This window comes from Ursus maritimus, unplaced genomic scaffold, assembly GCF_017311325.1.
Source record: "Ursus maritimus isolate PB19 unplaced genomic scaffold, ASM1731132v1 scaffold_16, whole genome shotgun sequence".
Taxonomy (NCBI): domain Eukaryota; kingdom Metazoa; phylum Chordata; class Mammalia; order Carnivora; family Ursidae; genus Ursus; species Ursus maritimus.
Window position 1 is genome coordinate 49,542,525 of NW_024424008.1, and position 26,490 is coordinate 49,569,014.

The following is a 26,490-nucleotide window of genomic DNA, read 5'->3' on the forward strand; positions in this document are numbered from 1 at the left end:
AAGATTTTAGTTTAGCTGTTGCTCCCAGATCTCTACTTTTATTTCAGCTCACGATTCTGATAGTTTTGTTTTGGTTATTTGCTTGTTTATTCATATTTTTATTTGGTCTTTGAGGATTTCTGTTATTTCCTGAGAACCTAGTAAAGCATTATCACGTATATTTAAGATCTGACCGAGTGTCCTCAGAATATCTGGGCCCCCATACAGTGGCCAGAGAAGTTCATGGGGCTTAATTCTGTGACCGTTTGAGTGCAGGACTTATGCTTATGTCCTCAGAACCCCACTTAGGGACCACGTCAGACTTCGCAGGTGATAAATGTCTTTTTTTTTTTTTTAAAGAATGAAAGCAACAACTCTTGGGCTCTCTAGGTGGAAGGGCTCAGAGGTGCAGTATCTCTTTCCAGCCACTGGGGGAGCCATGACTTACTGTCATCCTTGAGTACCTAAATCCTTTCCCTCCCGAGTCATAGGTGTACTCTCTGGACTTTGGGTCTCCTTTTCCCTTGTTTAAGAATCAGTCGTCTCCCCAAGATCTTTTCATAACCAGGCTCAAGAATGATACAGTAGGTCCTAGCTCAGTTCTTAGCATACAGCCCAGTCCTCCTGTGTCAAAGACTTCACACACCCGTTTAATAGCAGCAGCCATAGAGCTAATAGTCATAACAGCAAGTAATAGCAGTTGTGCCAATAGCAGGACAGTGCATTTTACATTACAACTGGTTTCTTGCTTGGGTGGGCTTGGGGATGGGTGGAGGAGAGGACTGGCTCAGACCCTTTTCTCCTTCCACTCCAGCCCTTGGTCATCTGAGTTCTCACTGGAGAGTCACCTTCCATTCAGCAGAGTAGGAAGTTCCTTCTTGACTTAGCAATGTCTTCTGAGACCTTGGCTGGAAGTCTGGCCTGTTCAGTGGGCTGTGTCTTTCTCCTTGGGACGCCAGGAGCCCCAAGGGTGGTGGAGCTGGGGCTGCTGACTTCCTTTTGGGTGACTGTGGGCTGTGAGGTCTTTTACAGGAACAGAGGCCCTTTGCTGCACCAAGAAATGCTGATGCTGTGGGCAGAGAGGTGTGCCCAAGGGGGCTCTTGCTCTGACTTCTGCAGGATCCCCAGGTAGGCAGGACAGGGGGAGGCAGTTTCCAGCAGTATGGAGGGGGCGGCAGCTATGAGTCACGGCTCAGACTACGACAAGAGACCAACAAAGAGATGATTTGAAAGTGGACAAGGTGGTGATGTGTGCAAAATTAGCCTGCCTTTCCTGAGGCTCTTTGCTCCTCCCTCTCTTCTCCGGGGAAGTTTCTTAAGCCTTTCTACCCTCCTTAACGGAGTCTGGAAACTGTGTGCCAGAGAACAGAGAATGATAAAGCTGGGTGTGTTCTATACTCTAAGGCGCTTGCATGGATTTGGAATCTCAGATCTAAGGAATTTCCCCTCTTCCTGTGGAATCTCAGGTTGTCACTGGTGGGGAAAATTATTTAGGAGGTAAGGGGTCATCTCAGAGCCATTTAAGTCAAAGCTAAGGATGGTTTGGTACCTTTAGGGTAGAGGAAGGGAGGGAGGGCACACAGGTGGGGCTTACCTTCCGGACACTGTAGATCCAATTAAGATAGGCCGTGACCTTGGTGTATACTCCTGGGGTACTGGGGCTCCCACAGCCGTGGCCCCAGCTCACGATGCCCACCACTTGCCACTGGTCAGAGTGATACATGAGGGGCCCACCGCTGTCACCCTGTGAGACACCAGAACGGGCTGCTGGGTAGGGCAGGCAGGGGTGGGGTGGGGGAGTGTGCTTCTCTCTCTTCCCTCCCTCGCATTGGCCAGTCAGATCCTCTGTGCTCCCCCACTGCTCCCCAGTGCTCTGTGCTGTTCTGCCCTCACGGCCTCTGCTCATGCTGTCCCTGCAGCCTGGAAGGCCCTTCCATCTGGGGGCAAAAGGGTTCTGTTTGTGGTCAAGTAAGTTGTTGGTGTGCCTTCCCTCAGATTCACAGGGCACGCTAGCAAACTGAAGGCTCTAAGGGGTTCTGCAGTGAGAAGCCTGATTATCTTTCTTTAATCCAGTACTTTCCAAATTTATTTAGCTGCTCACGGGATGCCTGTTGCATGTCAGGTACTGTTCTAGACAACTAGGGATTTGATCAATAAAAAAGAACAAAGATCCCTACCCTCGGGGAGCTTAGAGTTAAATGGAGAAGAGAGAGACGATAAACAGCACAGCAGACCAGAACGCGTCATCGTGAGAAGTGCACTTCTTTGGGTGTCAGTCCCAGCTCCTGTAGCCCCTGAGACTTCCTCCCTCAGAACCCAGTAACACCATAGCCTAACTGCCCCCTCGCCTGCCACCGTGAGCTCCCTGAGGGAAGACACTGTCCCCCAAACCTAGTATTTACCTGGCATTCAAGAGATGGCCAAGAGCTACCTCTTGAGTGGAGGAATTTAATGACTGAGAATGGGGGCAGAGGTAGGGTTAGGGACTTTAGTGAAAATGGCTCGGAAGATCCTCTGGGGGTGGAGGGAATGAAAATGTATTCAGGGACTGGTCAGTGGGGTTGAGGAGGGGAGGCATTGCACCAGGGCTCATCAGGCACGAGGTGGGTTTTCTCTAGTGTAGTTCAGCATCTTGGCAGTTCTAGAAAAAATAGACCTGGCGTTCCTGCCCGCACGTGACTCCTACTCCTGTGAGTGAGGGGAAGAGCGAGCAGGCAGGGTGGGTAGCACCATCGTTGTAGGTGAAATACACATTTGAAATCTTTCTGCTTGTCTCTGTCTAGCCTTCCATCCTTATCTGACTGTAATCCTTCTTTCCCTCCTTCTCTCCCTTCTTCCGTTCACCGCACATTGAGTGCCCACCATATGCAAGACTTCACATGAGGCCGTCGGCCTCTGTACCTACTTGTCTCTCCAGGACTAACATCCCTATCCAAGGAACTCCCTCATGATCCCACCTGGCAGGTGTCCACGCCGCCCTCCATGATGCCAGCGCACAGCATCTGCTCAGTAACTTCCCCCTGGTAGGCATCCTCCGCGTTGCACCGAGTGTGGTCAATGACCTGGACTGACGCCTGCCGCAGGGTGTCGGATATCTTTCCTGGGAATTTGAAAACACACGCATATTCCCGTGCTTGCCTCCTACCCCAGCCCACGATAATTCCCCTGGGTGCTTGGACTTCCAGGATGGGTTTTTCTCAAGGATGGTCCCTCCCATCACCTCAAAGAGCTGCTCCCTCAGCCCTGTGGTCCTGAGCCCAGGAGTTACCTCCATCCTGCTCCGTAAAGCCCCATCCGATGACCCAGAGTGGGGTGGCTGGAGTGAGCTCCTCATCAAAAAAGGGCAGGCAGATGGGCCTGACTGTGCCTGCCGGGAGCAGAGAGAAAGAGGGGAGAGCCTGGTGGCTAAGTGCTCTGAAAAGGTTGACACCAGGGTTTCTATGGCCTGTGTTCCTGGGGATGTTAACAAAAGTGGCATGAGAAAGTTCTGTGGTCAAATAAGTTGAGGAGATATGGTTTAAACATAATAAAAGCAAATTAAAAATTAAAAGTCTTGTCATAATTTTATATACTAATGTGCCCCAAGAAGAGAGCTCTAGTATAAAAATGTTTCCCAAACTTATTTGAGAATAGAACCCTTTTTTTCTCCAAGGGACCAGTATCCTGTGAAACTGACAGTTGGAATTGCTGATGTAAATACTATCCAAGCATGAGTCATCTAACAGAGCTGTTCAAAGATTTCATGGGCTGCCTTAAAGGTAATGAGCTCTCTGCCCCTGGAGGAGACCAAGTGGGCACATTAACCCCTGGGCAGAGATGCTGTGCAGGCTCTTGGCTTTTGTTGAGGGTGGAGGATGGACTAGAGGGTCCTTCAGTTCCCTTACAACCCCAAGATTGGATGAGTCTGTGATTCTCACTTGAGGTGCTCCACATGGAGAAAATAGACCTCAAAAGAATCTGGCGGGGTGAGGCGGGCTGTGAGCTGGCAGCTCGAAGTGGCCTCGTGGACCCTCACTGATGTTAGGCTGGTATATTCACCAGAAACAAAGACACAGCTGAGGGCTTGAAGGAGGAGCAATGTGCCCAAGGCCAATCAGTGAGCTAGTGCAGGTCATAACCTGACCTAAGGGGGCTGTCCCCAGATGCCACCTCTCACCGGAGAATGTCAGTGGGAACTGCAGCTTCACGAGAGCAATATCCTTCTCTTTGGGGTACGTGGTGTTGAGCTCAATGAGGAAGATGCTGGCCACAGGCAGGGATGGGAAGTTGCCCAGTTTGTCTGAGCCAGCCCTCACCTTCCAGGTGGACACATCGTGATGCTTCCTAGGGGGGCAGAGACAGCGGGGTTCAGGCCTGAGCCAAGCATGTGCGGTCTTTGCCAAAAGCTGGGTCCCCAGGGCCCTGGGGATTGGGGTGCTGAATGTCCCTGCTTTAGAAGGTAATGGTGGTGAGGCCAGGGGTGGTAGAGAAGGAGCAGGTCTGAGGAATCCCTTACGAAAGGCCAAATTCTAAAAGGGGATTTGATCCTTTCTGCCAGTGAAACCTGCCCAAGGAAACTTCTAACTGGAGGGCTGGGGAAGGGGCTGTTCCAAGTACCTGCGCTCTGGGGTCCTGGCACTCTCCCCCCCAACGCTTTTTACTGCCCGTGTTACTCATGTGGTGCTCATATTGTCAGTTACGTCATGTACTTGTCTGTCTTCCTTCTGACTCCAGAGGCTCCTGCCTGCTTAGTATGCACGCGTGGTTTCCCAGGAAAGGACTGAGAGCTTTGTCAGATCTCAAGAAGGTTAGGAATCCCCGGCCTACACTGTGACGGATCTAATGCATATGGTTACATAATATAGTACTCATTAGATGTTGAACGAATGAATGAAGGAAGGAAGGAAGGAAAGCGAAGAGGGCCTGGGAATAGTCCTTCCCCGCAGTTATGGGCAGGCCTCTCTCTGCTGGCCTGTAAGGGAATCTGTGCTTTCTGCTTTTTTAAGTTTTTGGCTATAATGGGGTAGTGGCAGTGACTCTTGACCCTGGAACCACTCCGGAGAAGACTGGTAGAGGGAGAGCATTTTCAGGACTCCAGGGAGATCGATGGGAACAACTTCTGTGGAGTGAATGATAAGAGGCCAGACTGCGGACACAGGGTATCTGATTGCTTCTCGACTGGAAGAGGTCAAGCTTGGTGACCAGTACCCTCTGCTCAGATCCCGGGTGCCTAACACAGGACATCCTGTCCAGTGTCTCATTGGGTTGGCCACACCCAAGGACGTGGTCTGTAGAGGGAGGGCAAAGAGGGGTGAGGACATTGGAACATAAGTTGGGAGACAGGGGACCCAGACACTCAGGCCCCTCCACGCTTTGGGCCCCCAGGCTTCCCCGCGGCGCAGGCCTTACCTGAAGCAGTGGGCTGCTGTGAGGATCCAGTGGGCATCCAGGATGCTCCCCCCGCAGATGTGTTGTTTGTTGTACTGGATGCTGACCTGCCAAGGCCAAGAATCCACAGAGGCCGTCTCCCCGCCCACCACCCGAGGGGCCTTCAGGCTCTCCCCACAGGCTGGAGTCGGTAGGAAGGAGGGAAAAATCAGGAGTCAGGCTCTTGAGGGAGGGGACTACATCCCCTAGGAGCCCCGCGTCTGTCCCCTTAGAGCAGGGCCCTTATGACTGGGACCTGGAGGGGTGGGGAGGACCAGGTCCATTTTGAGTTAGTCCTGGGGAGAGGGTGTCACAGACCAGAGACTTTCTCCAAACTCCCTCTCCTTTGTTGGGCTTTGGATGTGTTTATATTGTGAACGTGGGCGTGTCCATTGTGCTGGGAATTCATGGCCCTCAAACCAAATAGGTGATTCAGAATTTCGAAAGTCCTGCCCAGGTGGAGTGTCCTCAGCCGCTCCAGCGGAGTATCAGCTAACAGACGCCCACAAACTGCTCCGGGAGCCGGAAGTGGGAAGAAAGTTCCAGAAACTGGATCTTCCTATCCTAAACTCAATTCACCTTTCTCTAAGTCCTTACCCGTGTGATGAGTGAGTCTCCCAGTTTGACACCCTATGCTCTCTTCCATATACCACTCTCCTTGGTTTTCCGTCATGACCCTCAAGCTCTGGGAAAAGCCTCCCTTCCCACCTCCCTGCCCTCAGCCTCTCCAGTCCTCGCGGTCACGGCCGCAGTGGTGGTTCTCCCAGGAAAAGGCTGCCATCCTTTCTGGGCCTGTGCCAGCCAGGGGCTTTTCAGACACCTCTTATTCCAAACTCTGCTTTCTCCGTGTCCCCTTGCTCCCTCACAGCCCCGAGGCCTCTCTCTTTCTAGGGTAGAGTTTAAAGTCCTTCTGGCAGCTGCCCACTGTCCTTATCTAAAGTTTCTGTCTAGCCGAATCGATCTGCTTGTAGCTCCCTAAAAAGTCCTTCTGTTTTTGCTCGAGGAAGCCCCCATCCCTGAGGTGCTGTCCTCTTGGTATTTATCTAAAGCATTGATCCATTCACCAAATTTGTATTGAGTGCCTGCTGTGTTCAGGGATGCTGGGAAGAGAGCCGAGGACAAGACAGACAGACGTGGTGTCTCCCTTTGGGGAGCCTACAGCTCAGCGTTTAGTCTGGGCACCACCTCCCCGGGGGCCACCAAATCCCTGGGGACTTTCCCGTCTTGGAATTTCCATAGCCTTCCCCTGGTGTTGGCCTGCCTTTCATTTCCTTTGTGCTTTGGTCTTCTTGGTGAGACTGACAGCTCCTCAAGGGAGGGTCTGTGGCTTCAACCTCTCTGTGACGTCAGTGCCATTCAGTGCAGAGGCAGATCATGCGATGGTTCAGTCATTCACTGGCTAGCCACTGTGTGTCCGTCCCCACACACCAGGGATTGTGGGCATCACGTGATAATGACAAAAAGTCTTAACATCCAACAGGGAAGCATATATACTGCCCAATGGCAGAGGCAGTGACGATGGCCTTGTTCCACTTAGCCCGTCCAGTGTCTGGCCAGCCTGGCAGACTCTGGTCAGTTCTTCCACAAGGCTGGGAGGACAAGCTGGGTCACAGAGCTTGTTTTCTCTTCTGATCTCCTCTGTAAGAGCTGGATCCTCTGGGGCAGTTGGACGGAAGGCCTTCTTGGGAAGAGAAACCTTGGAAAGGTCAGGTGAATTATTCAAGTTCATGCTGGAAGCCAGTGGGACTGGTGCCTGGGTCTCTCTGCGGCAGGTCAGCTGTGAAGGCTACTCGGTCCAGCCCCTCCCACCTGTGACCTTGTGTCTCTCTCTCTGCTCTTTCTAAGTTCCTGAGAAGAGTGACCAGTTCTTGTGTGGTATTTTCTACTTCACACTAGTGTGCCTGATGGTGGTAGACACAGTCTAACTGTATTTTCACTAAACTGAGTGATCTGATCTTGGATAACTGAACACACTGTGACAGAGGAGGCCTTGCGGGCCTGACCAGGGTGGGAGGGCATGGAGGCCCAGTTCTGTCCTTTCCAGTTTTCTGTTCCCTGCCAGCTCTCTGCTTTGGTTGTGGGGTTGTGTATGGATGGTACTAAAGAGTTCTTAACATCCCCCACTTGAAGGAGCACTGCCCTACAAATCCAAGGCCCAAGGAAATAAGTTTGAGATAAAATGGAGAGAAACTTAGAATCTGAGAAATTTAAGAATGAGAATGAAGGTCTTTCTTCCTGCTCATTTCTGGCCTAGGGCCCAAACCCTCAGAGACGGGGCATACTCACCAAGGCAGTGCAGGGAGACAAGGGAGCCTGAGAGACAGGGTCTGGAGAGAAGACACAGGGCCTTGTGGTTTCTGTGGGAGGTGAGGACTCTGGTCCCCTGGCCCTGTTGACTCCAGTTCCCTCCCAACACCTGGGAAATCTGGAACCCATGTCATGGGGGACCGTATAGAAACCGCATGACCATTTAGTTCAGTGTAATTCAATTTGTTTGAATTCAACACCCCTGCTGTTAAGCACCCACTGTGTGCTGGGCCCTGCCTGCATCAGAGCCCAGCCTGAGTCCTTGGCATCCTAGAGTGGAAGAGAGCAGAGCCTGGAACAGTGTCTGTTACACTGTGGGCTTTCTAAATGGACAAAAAGTGGGATTTCAGTGGAATTACAGGCACACAATCCTGCTACCATCTTGGTCTTTTTTAAGATTTACTCTTTGGGGGCGCCTGGGTGGCACAGCGGTTAAAGCATCTGCCTTCGGCTCAAGGCGTGATCCCGGCGTTCTGGGATCGAGCCCCACATCAGGCTCCTCCGCTATGAGTCTGCTTCTTCCTCTCCCACTCCCCCTGCTTGTGTTCCCTCTCTCGCTGGCTGTCTCTATCCTATCGAATGAATAAATAAAAAAAATCTTAAAAAAAAAAAAAGATTTACTCTTTGATGAATAAGCCCACCACGTGAGGGGCCTTCAGGCTCTCCCCACAGCATCCCCAAATACTAGGGAGAGAGCATCCTCTTCGGGGCTCTCTGCTGCAGTGTGACCGCTTTTATCTAGATGCTGAGCCCTCATGCAGGGTGGGGAGGTGGAGGAACAGGCCGCTGCCAAAGGCCATGCAGCCTTTTCTCTGGAGAGCTGGGAACGTGAAGAGGCCTTCTCTGGCCTGGGTGAGTGGCTGGGAAGGACAAAGTGGCCTTTGGAATCTTGCCTATTGGGTTTAATCGGGAGCACAAAGCAGTAGGAAAATTTTTGGTTTTACTCTTGGATGAAAAGGCCACCAACATGTGGACAGCACACTTTGTCCAGCTGTCTGTTTTATATAAAAATGGAAGTCAACCCAGAAAACCTCTCAGAAATCTGATTCTCTAGCTCTTGGTATCTGACAGTCTGCATGGCCTGGAGTTCTTCCTGTGGTCTGGCTTGCATTCCGCTTGCTGCTGCACCTGCTCAGGATAGCTGCCTCCAGCCCTGATGGGGTTCAGCCTCCATATGTGAGCCTCTTGGGGGCCAGAAGGCGTCCTCCCACTTACCCACTTAGGTTTTGCACCTGAAGCTCTTGGCCGTTCTCTGTGATTCCAACAACATCCAGATCTTGATCTGGGCCAATCTCCACAGCTCTGAAGGTGGGTTTGCTGCTCACGTTGGGGGACAGAGATTGAGAGAGAGGGTGGGGGGAATCTGTGAGCTAGGGCAGGAAGTTAGAAGAAGATGGGGGGAGTAGCCCCCACTCCCAGGAGCTGCAGTGGGAAAGAATGTGTCCCAGGACTCTGGGCATGGTGCTGACGTGGTCTTGCTTCTCTAGAGCTCTGGACAAATGTTAGGGACATGCTTTCCTAACTCCCAGCTGTAATCCTATTTCATATGTCCTAGCACTTTTTTTTCTGGTTTACAGCCAGGGAACTGGAAGGTGGATATTTGGTTTTCCGAACAAGGCATCTGGGCTGAATTGGGTGGTGGGAGTACATTTACGGCTCCCTTGGAGATAGGACAGAACCAGATCAATCTTCACATGAGTCCAGAAGAGTCTCTCGCTTGGACCACCTTCCCTCTTTCTCTCCTCTAATCCATGTTTGTCTTCTTTCAAACCTTGGGTTTAAGTCTTTGCTCCTCCAGGAAGGCTCCCCTTCATCCCGTCGTTCTGATTGTCCCGTCCTTCCCCATCCAGCCATGCTAGTACTGGCTCTGTATGCAGGGCTCAGGTTGACTGAGGCACTGGCTGACTGGCCACTGATGCTCTCACATGCCAGGGCAGGGGCCCTGCACACCTGGTGGGTCCAGATGCACCTGGAAGGGCATGAGTGTGGCCGAGCTGGGTTCCAGAGCCCTGGAGATAGAGGCTCTTGTTCTCCCTCTAACACTAGCTTGATGTGTAACCTTGACAGGTCACGCCCTTCTCCGGGTTTCCTTAAGCCTCAGTTTCTCCCTCTGTAAAATGAGAGGTGGACCTGATGATCTCCAGAGCCCCTCCCACCTTGACCCATCTTGGGTTTTATGGTCCTGCGACAAGAGGGCTTTTTATTTAGGTGGAGGAAGGAAAGTGGAGACATCTGAGACCCGGAAGGAGGGACGGTGGTGGAAGCAGACAGTCCCCGGAAAGTTAAGCTCTGTTCATGAATTACATCCTAATGAATAATTCTGACCGGCTTTGATACTGTAGAATTCAAGAAGCCAGCTGGTTTGGAGCGTTAGTGCACTCCGGAAGGACAGAAACTCCAGGATCCTATTACCTTAAGCAGCCCCTGAGACACCTTGGTTGCGTAAGGCAGCCGCAGCCTGTAGTGCTGGGCACTGCTGATGCTGCAGTGGCTGGACTGCAGCGGGGAGGAGGGGCTGACTGCAGGGGAGGCTGGGCCAGGCGGCTGCTGGAGGAGGGGGAAGAGCAGGGCCCAGGCCTGCCTTCCCAGCTCTCCTCAGAAATGAAGGAGGTGCAGGTGTCCTGTCCAGGGTGTGGCAAGGACTGTGCAGCAAAGACCTGATGACCTGAGAGCAGAGGGGGCCAAAAGGTCTGATGGGGCAGTAGTGCTGCCGGGAGCATTTATTGAAAAAGGACCTGGAGGCTGCTTTAGGGGTGGATGGGAGAGAGTTCTGTGATTGATTGATGGTGTCTGCCTAGCAGTTCTCACTTCTGCCTAGACTCTGGGTCCAGTTTCTTAGAGTCCTTAGGGGCCTGCCAGGAAGAGTCCTTGGGAACCTACCCCACTCTGCAGCTGAATAAATGGGTTCTTTTCCCTCCTCTCTGGTTAGGCTCTCTAAGTGATCAGGGGCCTCACCTCTGCTTCCTTGACAGGGAAGGGCTTGGGGAAGAGAGAATTACCCAAGCTGGAAACAGAGATGCTGCCAGAACTCCTGATGCCCAGGAATTAAGGGGTCTTGGGCACAAACCCCAGGCCTCTCCCTCCCAGCTCCTACCCAGCAAGTTACTATCTTCCCTGAACCTATTTTTAAAATAGATACGGTAATAACTACCTCTTTGGTTTTTGTCAAGATCAAATGACTATGAACACATCATGCAAATCATCCTTATGATTATATAACTTCATCCACTGAAGATTTGGAGCTGCTTTAGAAATTTGCTGAGAGAGCTGGGATTGCTGATGGGGCCCCAATGTAATCAGGTTTGTTTAAGCTGAATTTTAGCCAATGGGACCTTGAGTAAGTAAATATTATCCTCTGGGACAGGGCAGCTTCTTGCAGAGCTGTGCGGGAGTGAGGGTCTCGAGGAGCCAGAGCTGCGTGTTGGGGGTGCGTGGTGAGGCTTACGTTCTCTCCCTGCACCCATGATGTTGCCAGTACTTGCCTCAATTAACCTTGAGGAAACTGGGGCTTAGGAGATTGGACTTCATGCTGCTTTTATGTGAAAGTGCTCAGGTTCAAGAGACGTTTTGTCTGACTCCGGTATCTATGTTTTTAGGAAGGGAGGAAGGAAAGGGGGAAGAAGGGAGGAGGTCATAGGGGCGAGGGGACAGCCTCTGGAGGCTGGGGCCGGGTACCTGTCATAGCCCATCTGCCCACAGGCTGTCTTGGCCAGAGCTTCTGTGAAGTTGTCGAAGCAGGCCGAGGCCCAGCTCCATGTGGCCGGGTCTAGCACCTGCAGGGTGGATCGGTCCTTGGAGAGGCGGACTGAGAGGGGAAGAACCTGGGTCAGTTGCAGGACAGGGGCCCGTCTGGCCCATCTCCCTCAGAATTCATCATGGGACCAGCACGACCTCCCTACCCCCAGAACCTAGAGCATCGTAGAACACCAACGCTTTCTACCTCGGGGGAAGTTCTTCCATTTGGCTTTGCCCGATTGAGCCTCATTTTGATGGTAGCTAGGGTGACCAGATGTCCTGTGAACAACCTCCTTGTGGACCTGTTGTCCTGGCACAATCAACAGCTCTCCCTTTTATTCTTACAGATATCAATTTTGGTGATCTATGGTGACTCTACCCATGGTCCACACAGCTTGTCTAGCCTGGAACTTCCCAGTGAGGAATGAAGTTCCTTTTCCACGTGAGGTCAGAGGGAGGAGATTGAGAGGGAAGTACTATTGGCAGTAGGATGGCAGGTGCCCATAGGCATTTGACTTCTGATTAAAAAAAAAAAAAGAGGATATACATAAGAAATCACTTAGTCCTGCCTGTAGAATCCCCCTAACACCCATCTCCTGGGCTGTCCTTTCTCCCTGGAACCCAAGTACTAGGTAGATGGAGCTGGGCCAGCCCTGTCCAAGAAAGAACATGAGTTTTTGTCAGAAACCTCCCCTAGTCCCCTAGCTCAGTCTCGTTACATAGCAGGCTACAAAAAACATCTAATGAATAGGAGGATCAATAGCTAGTTAGCGGCTTGACACTCGCTTTTCTAGTCCCCTTGAAAGAACAGATTTCATAGAAAGAAGGGAACTCCCCAGGGTCATCCAGTCCAGCCGCCTGCCTCATTGCACCCAGGTGTAGCAGAACAGGGCAGGATATGTTACAATTTCCTGTCCCTTTGGTCCTCATTTGTTCATCAGATAGTCACTGAGTATTTGCTACCTGTTAAGTACTGGGGATCTAGTTGGCAGGACCTGGTCCTGTTCTTAAGCACCTCACAAGAGGGATGGAAACTGACAAGTCAGTTGGCAGATGCAATGCAATGGACCAAGGGGGACCTGAGCTGGTTTCCTGCTGTGCCCACTCCCCCAGTCCCTCCCGTCCCTGGGCTCACCTGCCACTGGGGACCCATCGGGGAAGGTCTTGACACAGTGCTGCTCGTCCTCGCCGGAGGCACAGTCTTGCTGGCCGTCACACACCTGCTGGCTTGGGATGAAGTGGAGAGGCTGTCCGCAGAGGAAGTAGTATTTGTCCAGAATCACCTTGACTGGAAGGCAGGGGCAGGGAGGGGGCAGAGAGGGCTGACCGTCAAGCAGGCAGCCCAGGGGGTGGGATAGGCTGTGTTTCCCTGAAAACATGCTGGGCTTCAGGACAGGCAGATGAGGGTTCCAGACCCAGTGATGCCACTTGGTAGCTGGTATACTTTGTCCTGAGCCTTAGTTTCCTTATCTTTAAAGAAACACCTGTCCCATACCTACAAGGTGGCTGAGGCATCAAGCGAGAGAAAGTGTGGGAGAAATTCAGAAACCAGCCCCCGCTGGCCTCATCCTCCCAGCGCTGGCACAGTGGCTCTGGTCGTTACCAGACATGGTAACATGGGGCCTGGAGCCCAAAGACAAGAGTTCTGGCCCTGCTGCCTCCCGTGTGACTTTAGACCCATCACGTCCCCTCCCGCAGCCTCAGTTTTCTCATCTGTACAGTGGGGTGAGGTTGGTGAGAACGTTTGGTGAGCTGGTGGCCATGAGTATCTTGTAACCACAGTGCAGCTCTAGAACTGGGTGTTTTTATCTGGGGCCGAAAGATCCATGAAGGGGTTGGTGTTTTGTTGTGTTTTGTCTTCTGCCTGTGACTTTCAAATTCTTTTGCTCCTTTGCTGCCTTGGGAATGAGTCTAGTGTTTGTGACTCCTCAGGGAACGGAGTTCACATTTCTGAAGTCTCCTTCCTGGTAGGAAGAGACCCTTCTGCCTAATTGAACCCTCCCCTGGCCCAAAGCTCCCTCCGGCCATCCAGTGTCACTCCTGGCCAGCCCTACAAGTGACATTGAGAAGTCTGACCGCGGCCTCGCTGCTCGCTGCTCAGAGCTTTCCATGCACTGTCTTGTGTAATCCTGACAACAACCTGAGGAGGCAGGTTAATAATAATTAACTCACATTATAAGGGGGGGGGCACTGAGGTTTACAGACCTGGGGTTTATTTCCCAAGGCCACACAGCACTTATGTGTAGAGCCAAGATTCCAACCAGGGTCTGTCTGACTCCAAAGCTCTTTGCTGCCTGTCCATGCCTTCCATGAGGGGCTTTGAGATGGGGGCTGCTGGCCCAGATGCCCCTGGTGTGAGGGAGCGCAGGAGAAGGCGCAGGCCGGATCCTTCCTAGACTTTGAGAGCTTGGTTCGTGGTCAGGAGCCAGGGTCAGGCAGGGTCACTCTAGCCTCTTGGGACAAAGCCAGGATGTAGTGTCACCAGTTGAGACCCCAGAAGCCAAAAAGTTGAGGGAGTCTTACCTGGGATGGAGGCTCTGATGACCTCCTCTGGTTGCAGAACCTGGGGGCCCTGGCATGGAAGCCACACAGGGCTTTGTGGGATGGGGAGACCCCAGTTCTAGATCGCACACCACTGCCTGCCCAGGCATGCCGTGGATGAATCTGGCCCCTTCTCTCCAGTGTGGCAGGGCACATGCTTGGAGAAAGCAGGCTCTCCTTCGTATTAGCCTAAATCGAACAGGCTTAGGATGGCAGCTCTGCTTATGCTGCTGCAAGCCCAGGGCCAAGGGCCAGCCAAGGTCAGGAAGAAACCTGCCTCTCCTTGCTCAGTAGGGCTCTCGGGGGTCTGGGTGGTATTTGTGTCGTGCATCTGCATTTCCAGTGCCACAGATGGAAAGGGACTTGTTCAGTCTGCGTCCCTGGGGTCCCGTCCCAGCTGTCTCTAACTGCAACGCCTCGGCCTCTCTGAGCCTAGGTACTCAGGTGGAAGAGGAGGGTTTGGGCCCAGTGATCTCTGGGTGGCGGTGGCCGCTGCTGGTGGAAATGCCACCGTGGTTACACGTGCAGGCTCCTGAAGGGCCTGTACTACCTGGGTTAGCAAACACGTGCCTCTGCACCCTGAATGATGACCCACACTTTTATACAACCTGATTTTCATCCAGGTGTTTTACCCACATTATCTCCCACATCCCTCTGGGGGAGACAGGATGTTTTACAGATGAGGGGACTGAAGTTGAGAGAGGTCAAAGGACTTACTCAAGGTCACACGGCAGCAAGGGGTGAGCTGACTCCTAGCCTGGTCTGCTATGCCCTGCTTCCCACCCTGAGAGCACAGTCAGCGTGCTGTGACTATGGGGGAGGGGAAGGCAAGGACAGTCACAGGAGTGGAAGCAGAGACCAGATCTGGGCATGGCGGGTCATTCAGTTCCTTCTTTGTCACGGAGCGGCCTGCCTGTTGGGTCTCAAGCACTGGTGAGAGGAAGACAGAGCACAGGCAGAGTGTGTGTGTGTGTGTCTGTGTGTGCACACGTGCTATCAGCCTGGGTGGCTTCCCCTGTGCCTCCTGTCTGTGCCCCTGCCTCCCAGGTGGAAAGGCTCCCTGCTTCTAGTCGGTAGGGCTGCTCAGGTGTCTGCAGGCACCTGACTAAGGAGGCAGGGGTGTGGCTGCCCTGGCCGCTTGCCTGCGTGGGTTGTACTCTGTGCTGCTGTGCTTTCCCTGTGCCAGAGATCATCCGGGGTAGGTGGAGGCTGTGTTCACCTCCCCCTTTCACTCCTGGAGGAAGGCTCCCTTCAGAGCAGGGGTGGATGCGTGTCACACAAAGCTTCATGCAGATCACCGGTCTATGGCTGCTGGGTGGAAGGGTGGAGGGTGAGGTGGTGCTTAGAGGGGCGGTGGGAGCTGCTGTTTACTTTCGGGGGTGAGGGTGGAGGTGGGAGCAGTAATGAGGGGGTGAGGGCAGGGGTGGGGGCTGCCACTTACTAAGGACAGCCACGATGATGATGGTCGCCAGGCTCAGCAGTGCTGCGATGATGGGGACCCCCACCTTTTTGAAGGTTTCCAGGGGAGTGCGGGGTTTGCGCAGGGGGGTGACATCTGTGAGGTGGAGGGAGAGAGCCTGCAGTCAGCCCTTGGAGACCACCCCTGCCAAGGCCCATAGCCTCCCTGCCCTCTGGCCCTGGTGCTGAGCCGCAGAATGCTTTGGGGACAGTTTTGCTTAGCACTGGGGTTTTATTCCTGCAGACAGGGCTTAGCTTCAACAGTGCATGGTCAGCCCTCCTCCTTCGCTTACCCAGGCTTATCCATCTTTCACTTGCGCCCCTCAAGGGAGCCTCCAGACCGTGGCATCTTCTCCTTGTCTTCACTTAGCCTATTCTGGGATGTTTTACCCTGTCCGGTCTGCCCTGCATCTGCCCCGGGAGAGGCAAGTACTCATTTACTTCACTATCATTTATCCTCTTTTCTGACTTATCTTTTGATTAAGCTGTAAGCTTGAGGAGAGCAGGGACCTCCAAGCATTACCTGCTCCGTAGAGCCCTGATAAATGCTTGTCATGAGTGCCTCCTAACGGCCTCCATCTCCAACTCATCTCAACAGATGGTGAGTCCGCAAAACAGCCCTTGTCTTTAAGGAGATGCCAGTTTGGGGGAAGAAGCACACAGGGACAGAGTTGCCAGTACCGCCAGACACCATCACAGCACTTAAATGGGCCTCCGTAGTGGCGATGGGGTGAGGGGGCTGGACCAGCTGGGCGAAGGCCTGGGGGTGTCGACTGTGAGCTCCTCACATGCCCGGGACGTAGCATGGGCCAGTGCGTGTTGTGGGGGCAGGACTGGCCATGTCAGTCTGCCGAGAGTCTTGAACACCATGCCAGGAATTTGGATTTTATCATGAAGGCAACATGGAGCCATGGAAAGCTTTGAACAGCAGAGAGATGTGATCACATTTGTACTTAGAAAGGTGAACCTTTCATCAGGAAGGACGTGGATGGGAACAAGAGTTTGGGGTTAGGAAGCAGGTGGGAGCCTAGAAATGCCTAAAACAGAGGTAATAATAACTCTATTGTCCATTTCGTATGGTTCTCCAAGGAGATGGTAGCAGGGCCAGGATTTGAAAAGCTAAATTCTCAGGAAGTTTCTGAGATAGGTCCTCTTGCATCCCCTCTCCTTGCAGGCAATAAGCTGGGGCAGGTGCATGGGACTTCTCCTCCAGGGCGAGCTAGGGCAGGAGGTATGGCAGCCTTGAGTCCCCGGAAGGCAATAGCTCAGCTTTCTTCCCCTCACCTCCCCAGGTTTGGTCTGTCACCTTCCTTGTGAGGCCTTCGTGACCTCCTTTTTGGAATGGTAATCTTCCAACATTTCCTGTCCTCCTTCCCCATTTTTAAAAACACTCATCAGCTCTTAACATACTCTATATTTTACATATTATATATATTTTCCGTCCCCTCCCATCTCTTTCTGAAATGAAGACTCTATGAAGATAAGGAATTCTTTTTCTTTTTCTTCTTCTTTTTTTTTTTCTTCATCACTGCTGAGTCCCAGGTGCCTCAGCAGGTATTTGCCAAGTGAATACGTACATTGCTCTTGGCTTGATCTCTTAAGCACAGCATTTCCATCTTTGTTACAGGTCTCAGTTCCTAGCTTGAATGAGGGCTGGTTATATGTTTGCCTCGATCTCTCTCCTCAGCTCTTCAAAAGCAGAGAATGGCATCCAGCCAGAGACTGGCGCTCAGAAGGGCTGATATCATTGAATCTGTTGAAAGGGAAAGCGTAGGAAACGTTGCGTTTCCTCAGAAGGAGCGTTTAAGCCTCAGACACAGAGCTCAGGCCCGGGGGTGTGTGCTGGTGTTACCTGTTGGGAGCTGGTACCAGGGAGCTTCTCAGTCTTAGCAGGTATCGTTTGAAGGTTCCAGCAGTCAGTGTGCAGAGCTGTCCTCGGGCCATGGACACGGCGACATTCTGTTCATCTGTCCTCCACGTGTGATTTGTTTATTGAGCACCTCCCACTGGGGACACGAGGTGGGCTTGTTTTCTCAGAGGTGCGCCATCTATCTCTTGGGAGCCCCTTGATAGGTTCCCCTGTCCAGGTCCTGATGTCTCTGTCTCCCTGATGTTCTCAGGGAGAACATCATCAGGAGGGGTAGAGTTTTCTTGGTTTACATTTCATACTTGAAGTTGACAAAGCCGCCATGAGCTATGAAGAGCCTCCTGGCCTGTCACTGTTCCTTCCTCCAGCCGGTCCTGCCTACTGCTGCGGGACAGAGCCTCCCAGCATCTTGCTGTCATCCTGTCACATCCCTGCCCGAGAACCCTCCGTGACTTCCGTATCTAGACCATGCTCTTCTCCAGACTTGCAAAGCCAGTGTGACCTGGGGCCATGTGGACTTCCCACTGCTAATCCTCACCAGTCCTCAGTGCCACATGGGGAGCTTCTGCCCTGATCCTTGCGCACCTGCCTTCATTCCTGCTCTGAAACTTTGCTCCTGCTTCCCTTCACTACTGAAACCCTCATCACTTCTTTCTGTTTTGTGGTAGTTCACTCCTGTAGGGACTCTGTCAAAGCTCGCCTGACCCATGACACTATTATCTCTGATTGCTTGGCACTGATCGCTCCTTCTCGAGCTCCCTTCACCTGGGTATTAGTAGCAAATCTAACTTGTTTTTTGGTTTGGTGGTTCTTGGGCCTTACTCAGGTGGTGGAGTTTTCTGGAGACACGGGGGTCTATTGGTCTGTCGAATTCCCGAGTATAAACTAGGCACCATCTTACCTGGGGAAGACTACATTGTTTATGATCATTATTAACATGGGGCCCTGAAATTGTTGAAGTAAGTGGGATCAGTTATTTCCTTGTTGATCTGTCGTATTATTTTGTTCTTTGCTCACTTCTTTTGCTGATCCAGTAGGCTATCGGGAGTAGCTCTCAATGGTTTAACAAAATAGATTGGGAGGGGGGAAAAAACCCTTAAATTTGGAAACACTTTATCTCTTAAATTATCCTTCTCCTGTAAATCAGGCAAACACTATTATTTTCTAGTTTACCAGGGAAAATACCTCTGTCCAGCTTGTTCTGTGGTAGCAGGTCAGACTGGCAACTCCGTGAGAGCAGGGACTCTGGCTGTCTTAGTTCTTGTTTGAGTCCAGCGTCTAGCCCAGAACCTGGCACGTGGCAGGCACTCACAGAGTTGTTGAATGAATAAGAAGGTGAGTAACTGAGTGAATGAGTTGGAGAATCACTGTTCTTGGGGTTTAGGTTTGTTGGTCCTATTTCCCTGGAGACCATGCTTCCTACTTCTAGAATTACCCTGGACCTTACAGTTGCTTCATACATTTTTGTTGAATGATGAATGGGTGGGTGGATAGAGATCTTCCACAGCATTTAGCCCTTGGTGGTGGTGGTGAGGGCCATGCAAGAGGGGGTTAGTATCTATTTGGTAACTGGTTGAAACTTGGAGGCTGAGGTGGGCAAGGCATAACTGGACCTGAACTTACCAAGGCTGTTCAGGGGTCGATCGCTGTCAGGATCCTGTAATTGAAGGAAAAACAGTCAGTGCGTTGAGTGAGGGAACCTCTCAGGCTGGGGCTAAGGGCCCAGGGGAGGCTCTTGGTTCTTATTTGCATTCCCTTCTCTCTGCTGAATCTAAGTTGGGGGGCTCAGTGATATCTCACTGAATACACAATTCAGGTATGCGTCTATATTACCTGGTACAACTAGCTTACTGATTGTAGCAGTTAGTTAGCAATTGTGGAAATGGCAGGTTGCTGGGTTGTTGTATTGCTGAGTTTCTTAGGATGATTCTGCTCTGCCATCTGTTTGGGTCAACCATTTGTCTACATTGATAGGATGTAGTTCTGTAAAAACTTGGACACTTCACAAAGGGGGATACTTTAGTGGCCAATCAGTGCCAAAAGATGCTCATTATCATTGCTTATTAGGCAAATGCAAGTTCACACGCAATGAGCTATCTCTGCATAGACACCAGAATGGCTAAAATTAAAAAGGCTGACAGTACTAAGTGTTGATGAGGATGTGGAATATTGGAGCTCTTACACACTGTTGTTGCGAGTATAAATTAGTACAGATACTTTGGGAAATGGCTTGGCTGGGTCTGCTAAATCTAACTATAGGATTCTATGACTCAGGAATTAGCCGGGAGAAATGAGTGCGTGTGTCTAGCGAAGTATCTGTACATGAATGTTCGTAGTAACTGCATTCATAATAGCTAAAAATTGGAAAAACCCAAATGTCCGTTACTGATGGAATAGATAAATAAATTGTGGTATATTCATATGATGGAATATATTTCAGCAACAGACAAGCATAACCTAGTGCTAAGGGCAATGACCTATGGATGAATCTCATAGACATAATAATGAAGGAGAGAAACTAGACACAAAAAAGTATACTCTGTATAATTTCATATATATTTAGATTTTAAAAGGTAAAATTAATCTATGGTGATACAAGTCAGAATGGTGATTACCACTGGCTGGGGAAGTGGGACAGTAATTAGAAGGAGCACAATGGAAACTTCTGGAATGTTGGAAAACTTAAATAGATTTTGATCTAAGTCTTGGTTACATTGGGGGTACATATGTTTAATATTCACTGGAGGGTACACTTTCGATTCGAGTACTTTACTGAATGTATGTTGTACTTAACAGAGCAAACAAAGACAAAACACTACCAGAGCACTGTGGTACTTCTGCAAGTGTACTTTTAGGTCACCGTGGACACACATACACAAACACAAGCCTCTGTTCTTCCAGTCACACCACTGCATGTGTGCACTTAGCACACTCACAGCCACATAGGGTCATACACAGGAGCCGTGCACACAAGGCTCACAGATGAAGTCCATACACCCCTTTTCCTTCAAAGCAAAGGGTAAGGGGAGGGGACTGCCGGGGCTCATGCCTCTCTCTCATGCCTCCCAGAAAGCTCTCTTCTCTATGCTCCCTTTTCAGCTGGTACAGGAGCTGGAGTCCTGGGGCTGGGTGAGCGGCAGGCCTGACTGGGGTCTGGGTCTCCATCCCGGGGCTTGTCTGCCTGTGGTGCTGAGGTCACGGCGGTTCCACTAGTAGGTGGAGGGGCTGCAGGGCTCTGAACATTTCCATCTGGGAATTTTTCGAGTCCCATTTGGGGGTCACAGGACTTCTAACCCCTGGGTGGGTGTCCCAGATTAGGTCTGGTTGGTGGCGGGAGTGGGGTGGGGGGCATCTCTGGGTATTTGCTTCCATGGCTGAGTGTGGCAGAGAAGTCATTGGGAGAAGGAGCTCCTTCCTTTTCTCCCAAACTCTCTCATCTGCTGGAGGGACGCGCCTGGCGTTGCCTTTAGGTGGCACGAGGCCTTGGGCGGCTGGGGGATGTAGCAGAGACAGCAGGCTCTGGAGTCTGCGGGGGCTGAGTTGGAATATAGGTTCTGCGTCTTATTAATTGCAAGTTTTGGTTGTGAGATAGTTAACCTCTCTGAGCTTCATGTTCCCCCTCTGTAAAGTGGGGGAGATGGCACCTCCTTCAAAGTGCTGCTGTGAGGTTTAAGTGAGCTATGTAGTGGGAGGGCCTGACTCACACAGGCGAGTTCCCTTCCCTCCCGGGCCCCCCAGCATTTGCTGCAGAACTTTCCCACCGGGCAGTCACCCTTGTTTCTTATGGCCTTTGTGCCCTCAGAGGTTTCCACAGGGCTTGTACCCAGGAAAGACCAGATAGATGCTGTTAAATGGAACTGGACTCTGGGCTCTGCCCTGTGGATCATCCTTAGCCACCTGCCCTCTGCCATCTCCAGGGCCTGGAAGGGGGGACTGTTTCCAGGGTAAAGATGAGAACAAGTCCTACAACACTGCGTTGCTGTGGCTGCCGAGTTGGGTAATAAGAGTATCAACAGTACTTAATCTATATACAGTCATCGTGGAAGAGTTTGCAAAATTCTTTTGTCTGACTCAGTCAAGTTCATGGCTGAAAAGGATCCCAATTGTCTGATAACCAGTCTGGTTAGCATTAAGTAATTAAGTATTCAATGAGCTATTTGATAAGGCCCTGCTCTAGGAGCTGTGGATTCAAAGACAAATAGGAACTAAGTACTGTAGGATGGCAGAGTTGCCCAGACAGGCCAGGCCAGGCTCTGCCCTCACCTCTGGCGGGTGGGGAGTTGGGGGAAGGAGGGGAGGACAGGTGTGAACAGATAAAGCCAGAGCGATGAGTGTCATGAAGAACGAAGTGGGTGATGGGAGCTGGTGCCTGGTGGCTACTTAGAGCCAGAGGCCTAGGGAAGGGGCCAGGGTGGTTAGGGACAGCCCCTGGGCTGAGATCTGAATGCCGGGGGGAAGGAGCAGGTTTGGTGTTGGAGGGACAGAACAAAGATCAGCAAGGACAAGAGGAAGGAGAAGGAGGCTGGTGGTGGGGAAAGATACCCGTGCTTGGAAGGTCAAAGCAGCAGGCCTCACCAGCGGATTGGGTGCTCTTGGGTCTTCAGGGAGCGGGTAGGAGGGAACTTGCTGACATGTGCAGGCTGCAGGAGGGGCAGGTTGGAGGGGTGTCAGGAACATCCACTGAGTGGCCCTTCCCCGTCAATTCATTCTTTCTCACTGAGTCTGCCTGTTCTCACATGCCTGCATTAGTTGAGGTAAGTAGGGCAAGTCTCCTGTTTATTATTAATTCAACAAATATTGACTGTATGCCTTTGATGGGCCCAGCATTGTGCTGGAGGCCGAGACACAGAGGGAACAAAGGAGGCTTACAGCCTGCACTTTCTTGATTCCTCATCTGTGAACAGAAGTGACCTCAGTACCCCTTTAGCTGATGTTTTCGATTGCGATCCACAGAATAGTGCTTATACAGAAAACATCCCACACCTTTTTGAAAACAGAGAAAATAAACTAATTTAAAACTACAAGCTAGAATGACAGACTGTGACTAATCGGTAATTAGGGTGTCCCTGGTGTCTCCTACAATGCCTGGCATAGAGTGGGTATTTATTTTTAAAAAGATTTTATTTATTTGAGAGAGAGAGAGTAAGCATGAGCATGAGTAGGGGGGAGGGTCAAAGGGACAGGGAGAAGCAGACTCCCCGCCGAGCAGGGAGCCTGACGCGGGACTCCATCCTGGGACCCGATCCCAGGACCCTGAGATCATGACCTGAGCCAAAGGCAGACGCTTAACCGACTGAGCTGCCCAGGCCCCCCTAGAGTAGGTATTTAATATTTGTTGAGTGAAAGAATTAAGGAAAATATCTTGTTTTCAGGGCTCAGTCCCAGGCCAGCCTTGAAGAAGCTGACTCTGGTACATTCACATGTTGGAATATTATGCTGTAGTCAAAACAAATGAACTACGGCACCACACCATCACCTGGATGGCTTTAATAATTTAACATTAAAGGAAAAAAGTAAATCCCCCAAAGATTACATGTAACACAGAATCTTCATAAGGAAGGAAGGAAATGATAAACGTAGGATTTGGGGTGAGGCTTACTTTCTAGGGGGCTTCTAGCACATTTCCTGGCCTGGCAGAGATGTAGAATCAGTATTTGTTGAATGATTAAACCTAAGACTTTCCCGGCTGCCTCGGCAGGGGGAGGGAATGCAGGAGTGAGGGCAGGGGGTCTCCTGGTTAGATGCAGCGTTTGTTTCGGGTGGTGAATTACGGAGGCTTACTACATTGTTAAAAGCATCTAGCTAGCTGGAGAGTTACAAGGGGGCCCTACATGGGCCAACAGTGGAAAATGTCATGGATCCAGGATGACGATTCATCCAGTGATGCGCACCTGAGGTTCAAAGAGAAAATACAAAAGCAGTCTCCCAGCTGTGCTGAGGGGTCCAAGGAGTCAAGCTTCTATCCTCCCATCCTCCCATGCTCTACTCTGACTCATGCTGCCTGAGTTCTTCTGTCAAGTGGCCTGCCCCTTGACTTTCTTGAAGCCTCTCCGACAAACATCTCCAACACAGTGAGATCGGAGTTGCTGGGTTGCCAAACTTCTGGGAAGGGGAGCTGCGGAAGGTCATAAGCATCCAGGATAATGGGCAGGGATGTGGGCACATTGAGGGTTATGAGCGGTAACTGGAGAATATCAATGTCAGTTACCTTCCCGAGCAGGGTGGAGACGGAAATTCATAGCAGCCGTGTTGCCTTTCAGCCCAGAATCCACCCTGAGTTGCGAGGGGGGGGTGGTGGGGGAGATGGGGCTGAGAGATGAGGTAAGAATCTTACCAGGTAAGATTCAGGAACCTGGCCAACCCCCATCACTGGGTGAGTCCATGCCGTGATCACAGGATGCAGAGCTGAAAAGGTCTCTGGGGACCATTCCAGGCAACTCCCTGGTTTCCTACACTAGGAAAAGGTCTAACCCTGGAGTTGGTGGAATGAAGGTGCTTGAGAGGCCACAAAACACCAACTGTGCTGCCTTCTGCTTTGCTGGAGGTCTCTCAGTTTATCCCTAGCTTGAATTTAGCCCCTGGCCACAGCTGCCACAGCCCAGGCTCAGCCCAGGCCCAGCAAAGGCAGCAGCCTTTCCTGTGTTGTTGGGTTGCTGGCTGGGGCAGGTCCACTGTGGGGCCCTGACTCATGGGCCCAGCCCAACCAGTGTCTGACCCAGGGGTTCATCTGGGAAGGAAGCTCCTGGATTACAATGGGAGGGCAGAAATGCCTGGGTCCCCAGAGCCCAAAAGGGCCCAGCTGGAGGAGGTGGGGGTGGGGTGGGGAAGAGGAAGTTAGAAGGCTGAAAATCACCTACTGATCGCCTGACTCAGAGAATCCTCTTTCCCTGCTTTTCAGTGGGTTGCTGGTCACAGAAAGACATTAATCCAAGACCCATATGTAGAGGCAGAACAATTAACTCCTGCATTGGGGATTAGCACAGAGTTTACAATATCTTACATAAATGTTGTCCCATTTAATCTTCAGAATCACCCTGAGAAATTATCCCCATTTTCTGGAAGAGAAGACCAAGCCTCCTGTAGATTAAATGGCCTCAGAGCAAGTCAGGAACAGATCCAGCTCTTGGGGGCCAGGGTTTTGGACTCCCTGGACTATTGTTTTCATCTCCTTCTGCCCCCTCCCCATTGATATGCAGCAATTACCCCCCATCTCCCCACCCCCTCCCCATTGATATGCAGAGATTACCCCCAGCATCTCCCCAGCCCTCCCCAGCTCCCCAGGCAAACCCATCTCTGCTTGGTTCCTGGCTCTGCCAATTCTTCCATCAGCAAGGGTAAGTACTTGGGCCTCCCAGAGTCTGTCTGGGAAAGGGCCTACGGCAGGGCTGGGCCTAGCTGGGGCTTCGTTGTTATTAGCATCCCTTCTTCCTCCCTCTTCCATTAGATGTGCACGTTTCTCATCTCTTCCTCCTCCTTCCTTTATTTACCCTCAGGCCTTGGTGTTTCAGATTTTGGAGAATCCTGGCTGGATTTAGAGCAGCTTTAACCTTCTAGCTCAGAGGTGATGAACCCAGGCACCAGGCAGCTCTTATTTTTAAATGAGGATGAGGCTTAAGTGTGCTGCAGAGAAGACACAAAGAACCAGGCTGGGGAGTGTAAGTTCTCATATTGCCTTGTCTTTTGACTTGCTGGGTGCTTTCGGGCACACGCTTCAACCTCTCTGAACTTCAAGCTTCCTAGGGTAATTGGAAACTCTCAGAGATGGTAGAGCAGATAAGAGGGTTAATAACCACACACTGAAACAGGCAGGTGCTCCACCAGGCTAGTAATGAGGTGAAGAAGAGGTGGCAGCTCACAGAGGCCAACGGAACAGAAAGCCTGGCCAGCTCTTCTGTCTGCTTTCCTTGCCAAGGAGCCTGCCCCTGGGCCTTATTTTTCTCTTCCTCTCTGCATTGCTGACTCTGAGCGTCCTTGTTCTGGAAAGGAGTCAGTAGGGGCAGAGCTCGGATGATTGGGGTGCAGAGCAAGGGAGAAAAGCGGGGGCTCGCAGTAAGGGGACTTTCTGGCTCTGCTCTGCTGTGTGGCAGTTTCAGGCCCCTTTGGGGTCTTCCCATGGTCCCTCAGGGAAAACCTAGACGCAGAGATGCTACCGTTGCTAGGTGATGGGACAAACAGGTCCTTTGTGGCTCTGGCAGGTGGGAGCTAGGTTGCGTAGGCCAGGGACACGGCAGGGGGGAAGCCCAGGGGAGTGGGTGGGGGAAGTTCTCTGTTGAGCCAGGAGACCCAGAGGCTGCTCCTAGTGGGTGCTCAGAGCAGAGCTTGGCCACTGGCTGGCTCAGGCTCTCAGGGGCTGCTCTGAGGGTGCTTCCCACTGCTCTCTGACCCTGAACCTGCATTCCACTCTCCCGACCCAATAGCAGGTGGCTGTGCGCTCTTCACCTGCAGCGGGGATAGGGTGGTTTGATGCGTTTACCAGGCTGGGGCAAGTACCCTCTGTCTTGGGTGCTTCAGCCATGACAGGTAAGGTGAGGAGAGGTGCATGAGGGCTGGGTGGTTGTGAGTCAGCAGAGCAGAGGGTATGAGTTTCCCCGAGATGGGCCTGGCTGTGATGCGGCAGCCCTGAGTGCATGGAAAGTTCTCGGAGATGGCAAATCATGCTGGCTCTCAAGGATGCTCTGAATGATTAGCCTGTCTCCGGACAGGTCCCCCTGCCCGGGCCATGCACAGGTGGGGGCCCCAGCTCTCACATGCTGGGGCCTCAGCGAATGCAAGTGCTCGCCCTTGCTCTGCTTTGTGCGAGGCATCCGTACGGCAGCACGTTTTCCTTCAGGACTGACCTCAGCCTCGGCTGCTACATTAGAAACCACTGGGCCTCGTTCTGAGCCACATAGGTGCTGACCTGTTGGCAATTTGAGCTGAGCACCTAGACCCCCGTCACAGGACACAATGGCTCCAGGGCGGGGCCTGGGGCAGCAGGGAGGTGTCAGGTGTCTTGCCATTGTCCCGCTGCCAGCCTGGTGTTCAGCTGCCCTCCGGTGAGGATCAGCCTTTGTGTCCAGGCATAGCTCTCCACTCCAGGTAGGGCCACTGGAGAGGGCACAGGTGTAACTCTGCCTATTTCACAAATGGGGAAAATGAGGCACAGAGTTGCCATGCTCTCTCCCCCCAGGTCACATGGCAAGACAATGTGAAGGGCA

The 26,490-nt window shown here is 51.8% G+C and overlaps 1 protein-coding gene across 1 annotated transcript; it reads right to left on the reverse strand.

Moving 5' to 3' along the window:
• Positions 1-1,295: 1,295 nt before the first annotated feature.
• TMPRSS4 (transmembrane serine protease 4) lies at positions 1,296-26,097 on the reverse strand. The gene is made up of 12 exons (XM_040630653.1): positions 26,041-26,097; positions 18,917-18,950; positions 15,410-15,523; positions 12,563-12,715; positions 11,368-11,497; positions 8,908-9,009; positions 7,672-7,712; positions 5,368-5,527; positions 4,136-4,302; positions 3,248-3,346; positions 2,937-3,079; positions 1,296-1,723 (listed from the first exon to the last, which is right to left on the reverse strand). The coding sequence occupies exons 1-12, from the start codon at positions 26,095-26,097 to the stop codon at positions 1,511-1,513; spliced, it is 1,413 nt and encodes a 470-aa protein (XP_040486587.1). The 3' UTR covers positions 1,296-1,510.
• Between the last annotated feature and the right edge of the window lie 393 nt (positions 26,098-26,490).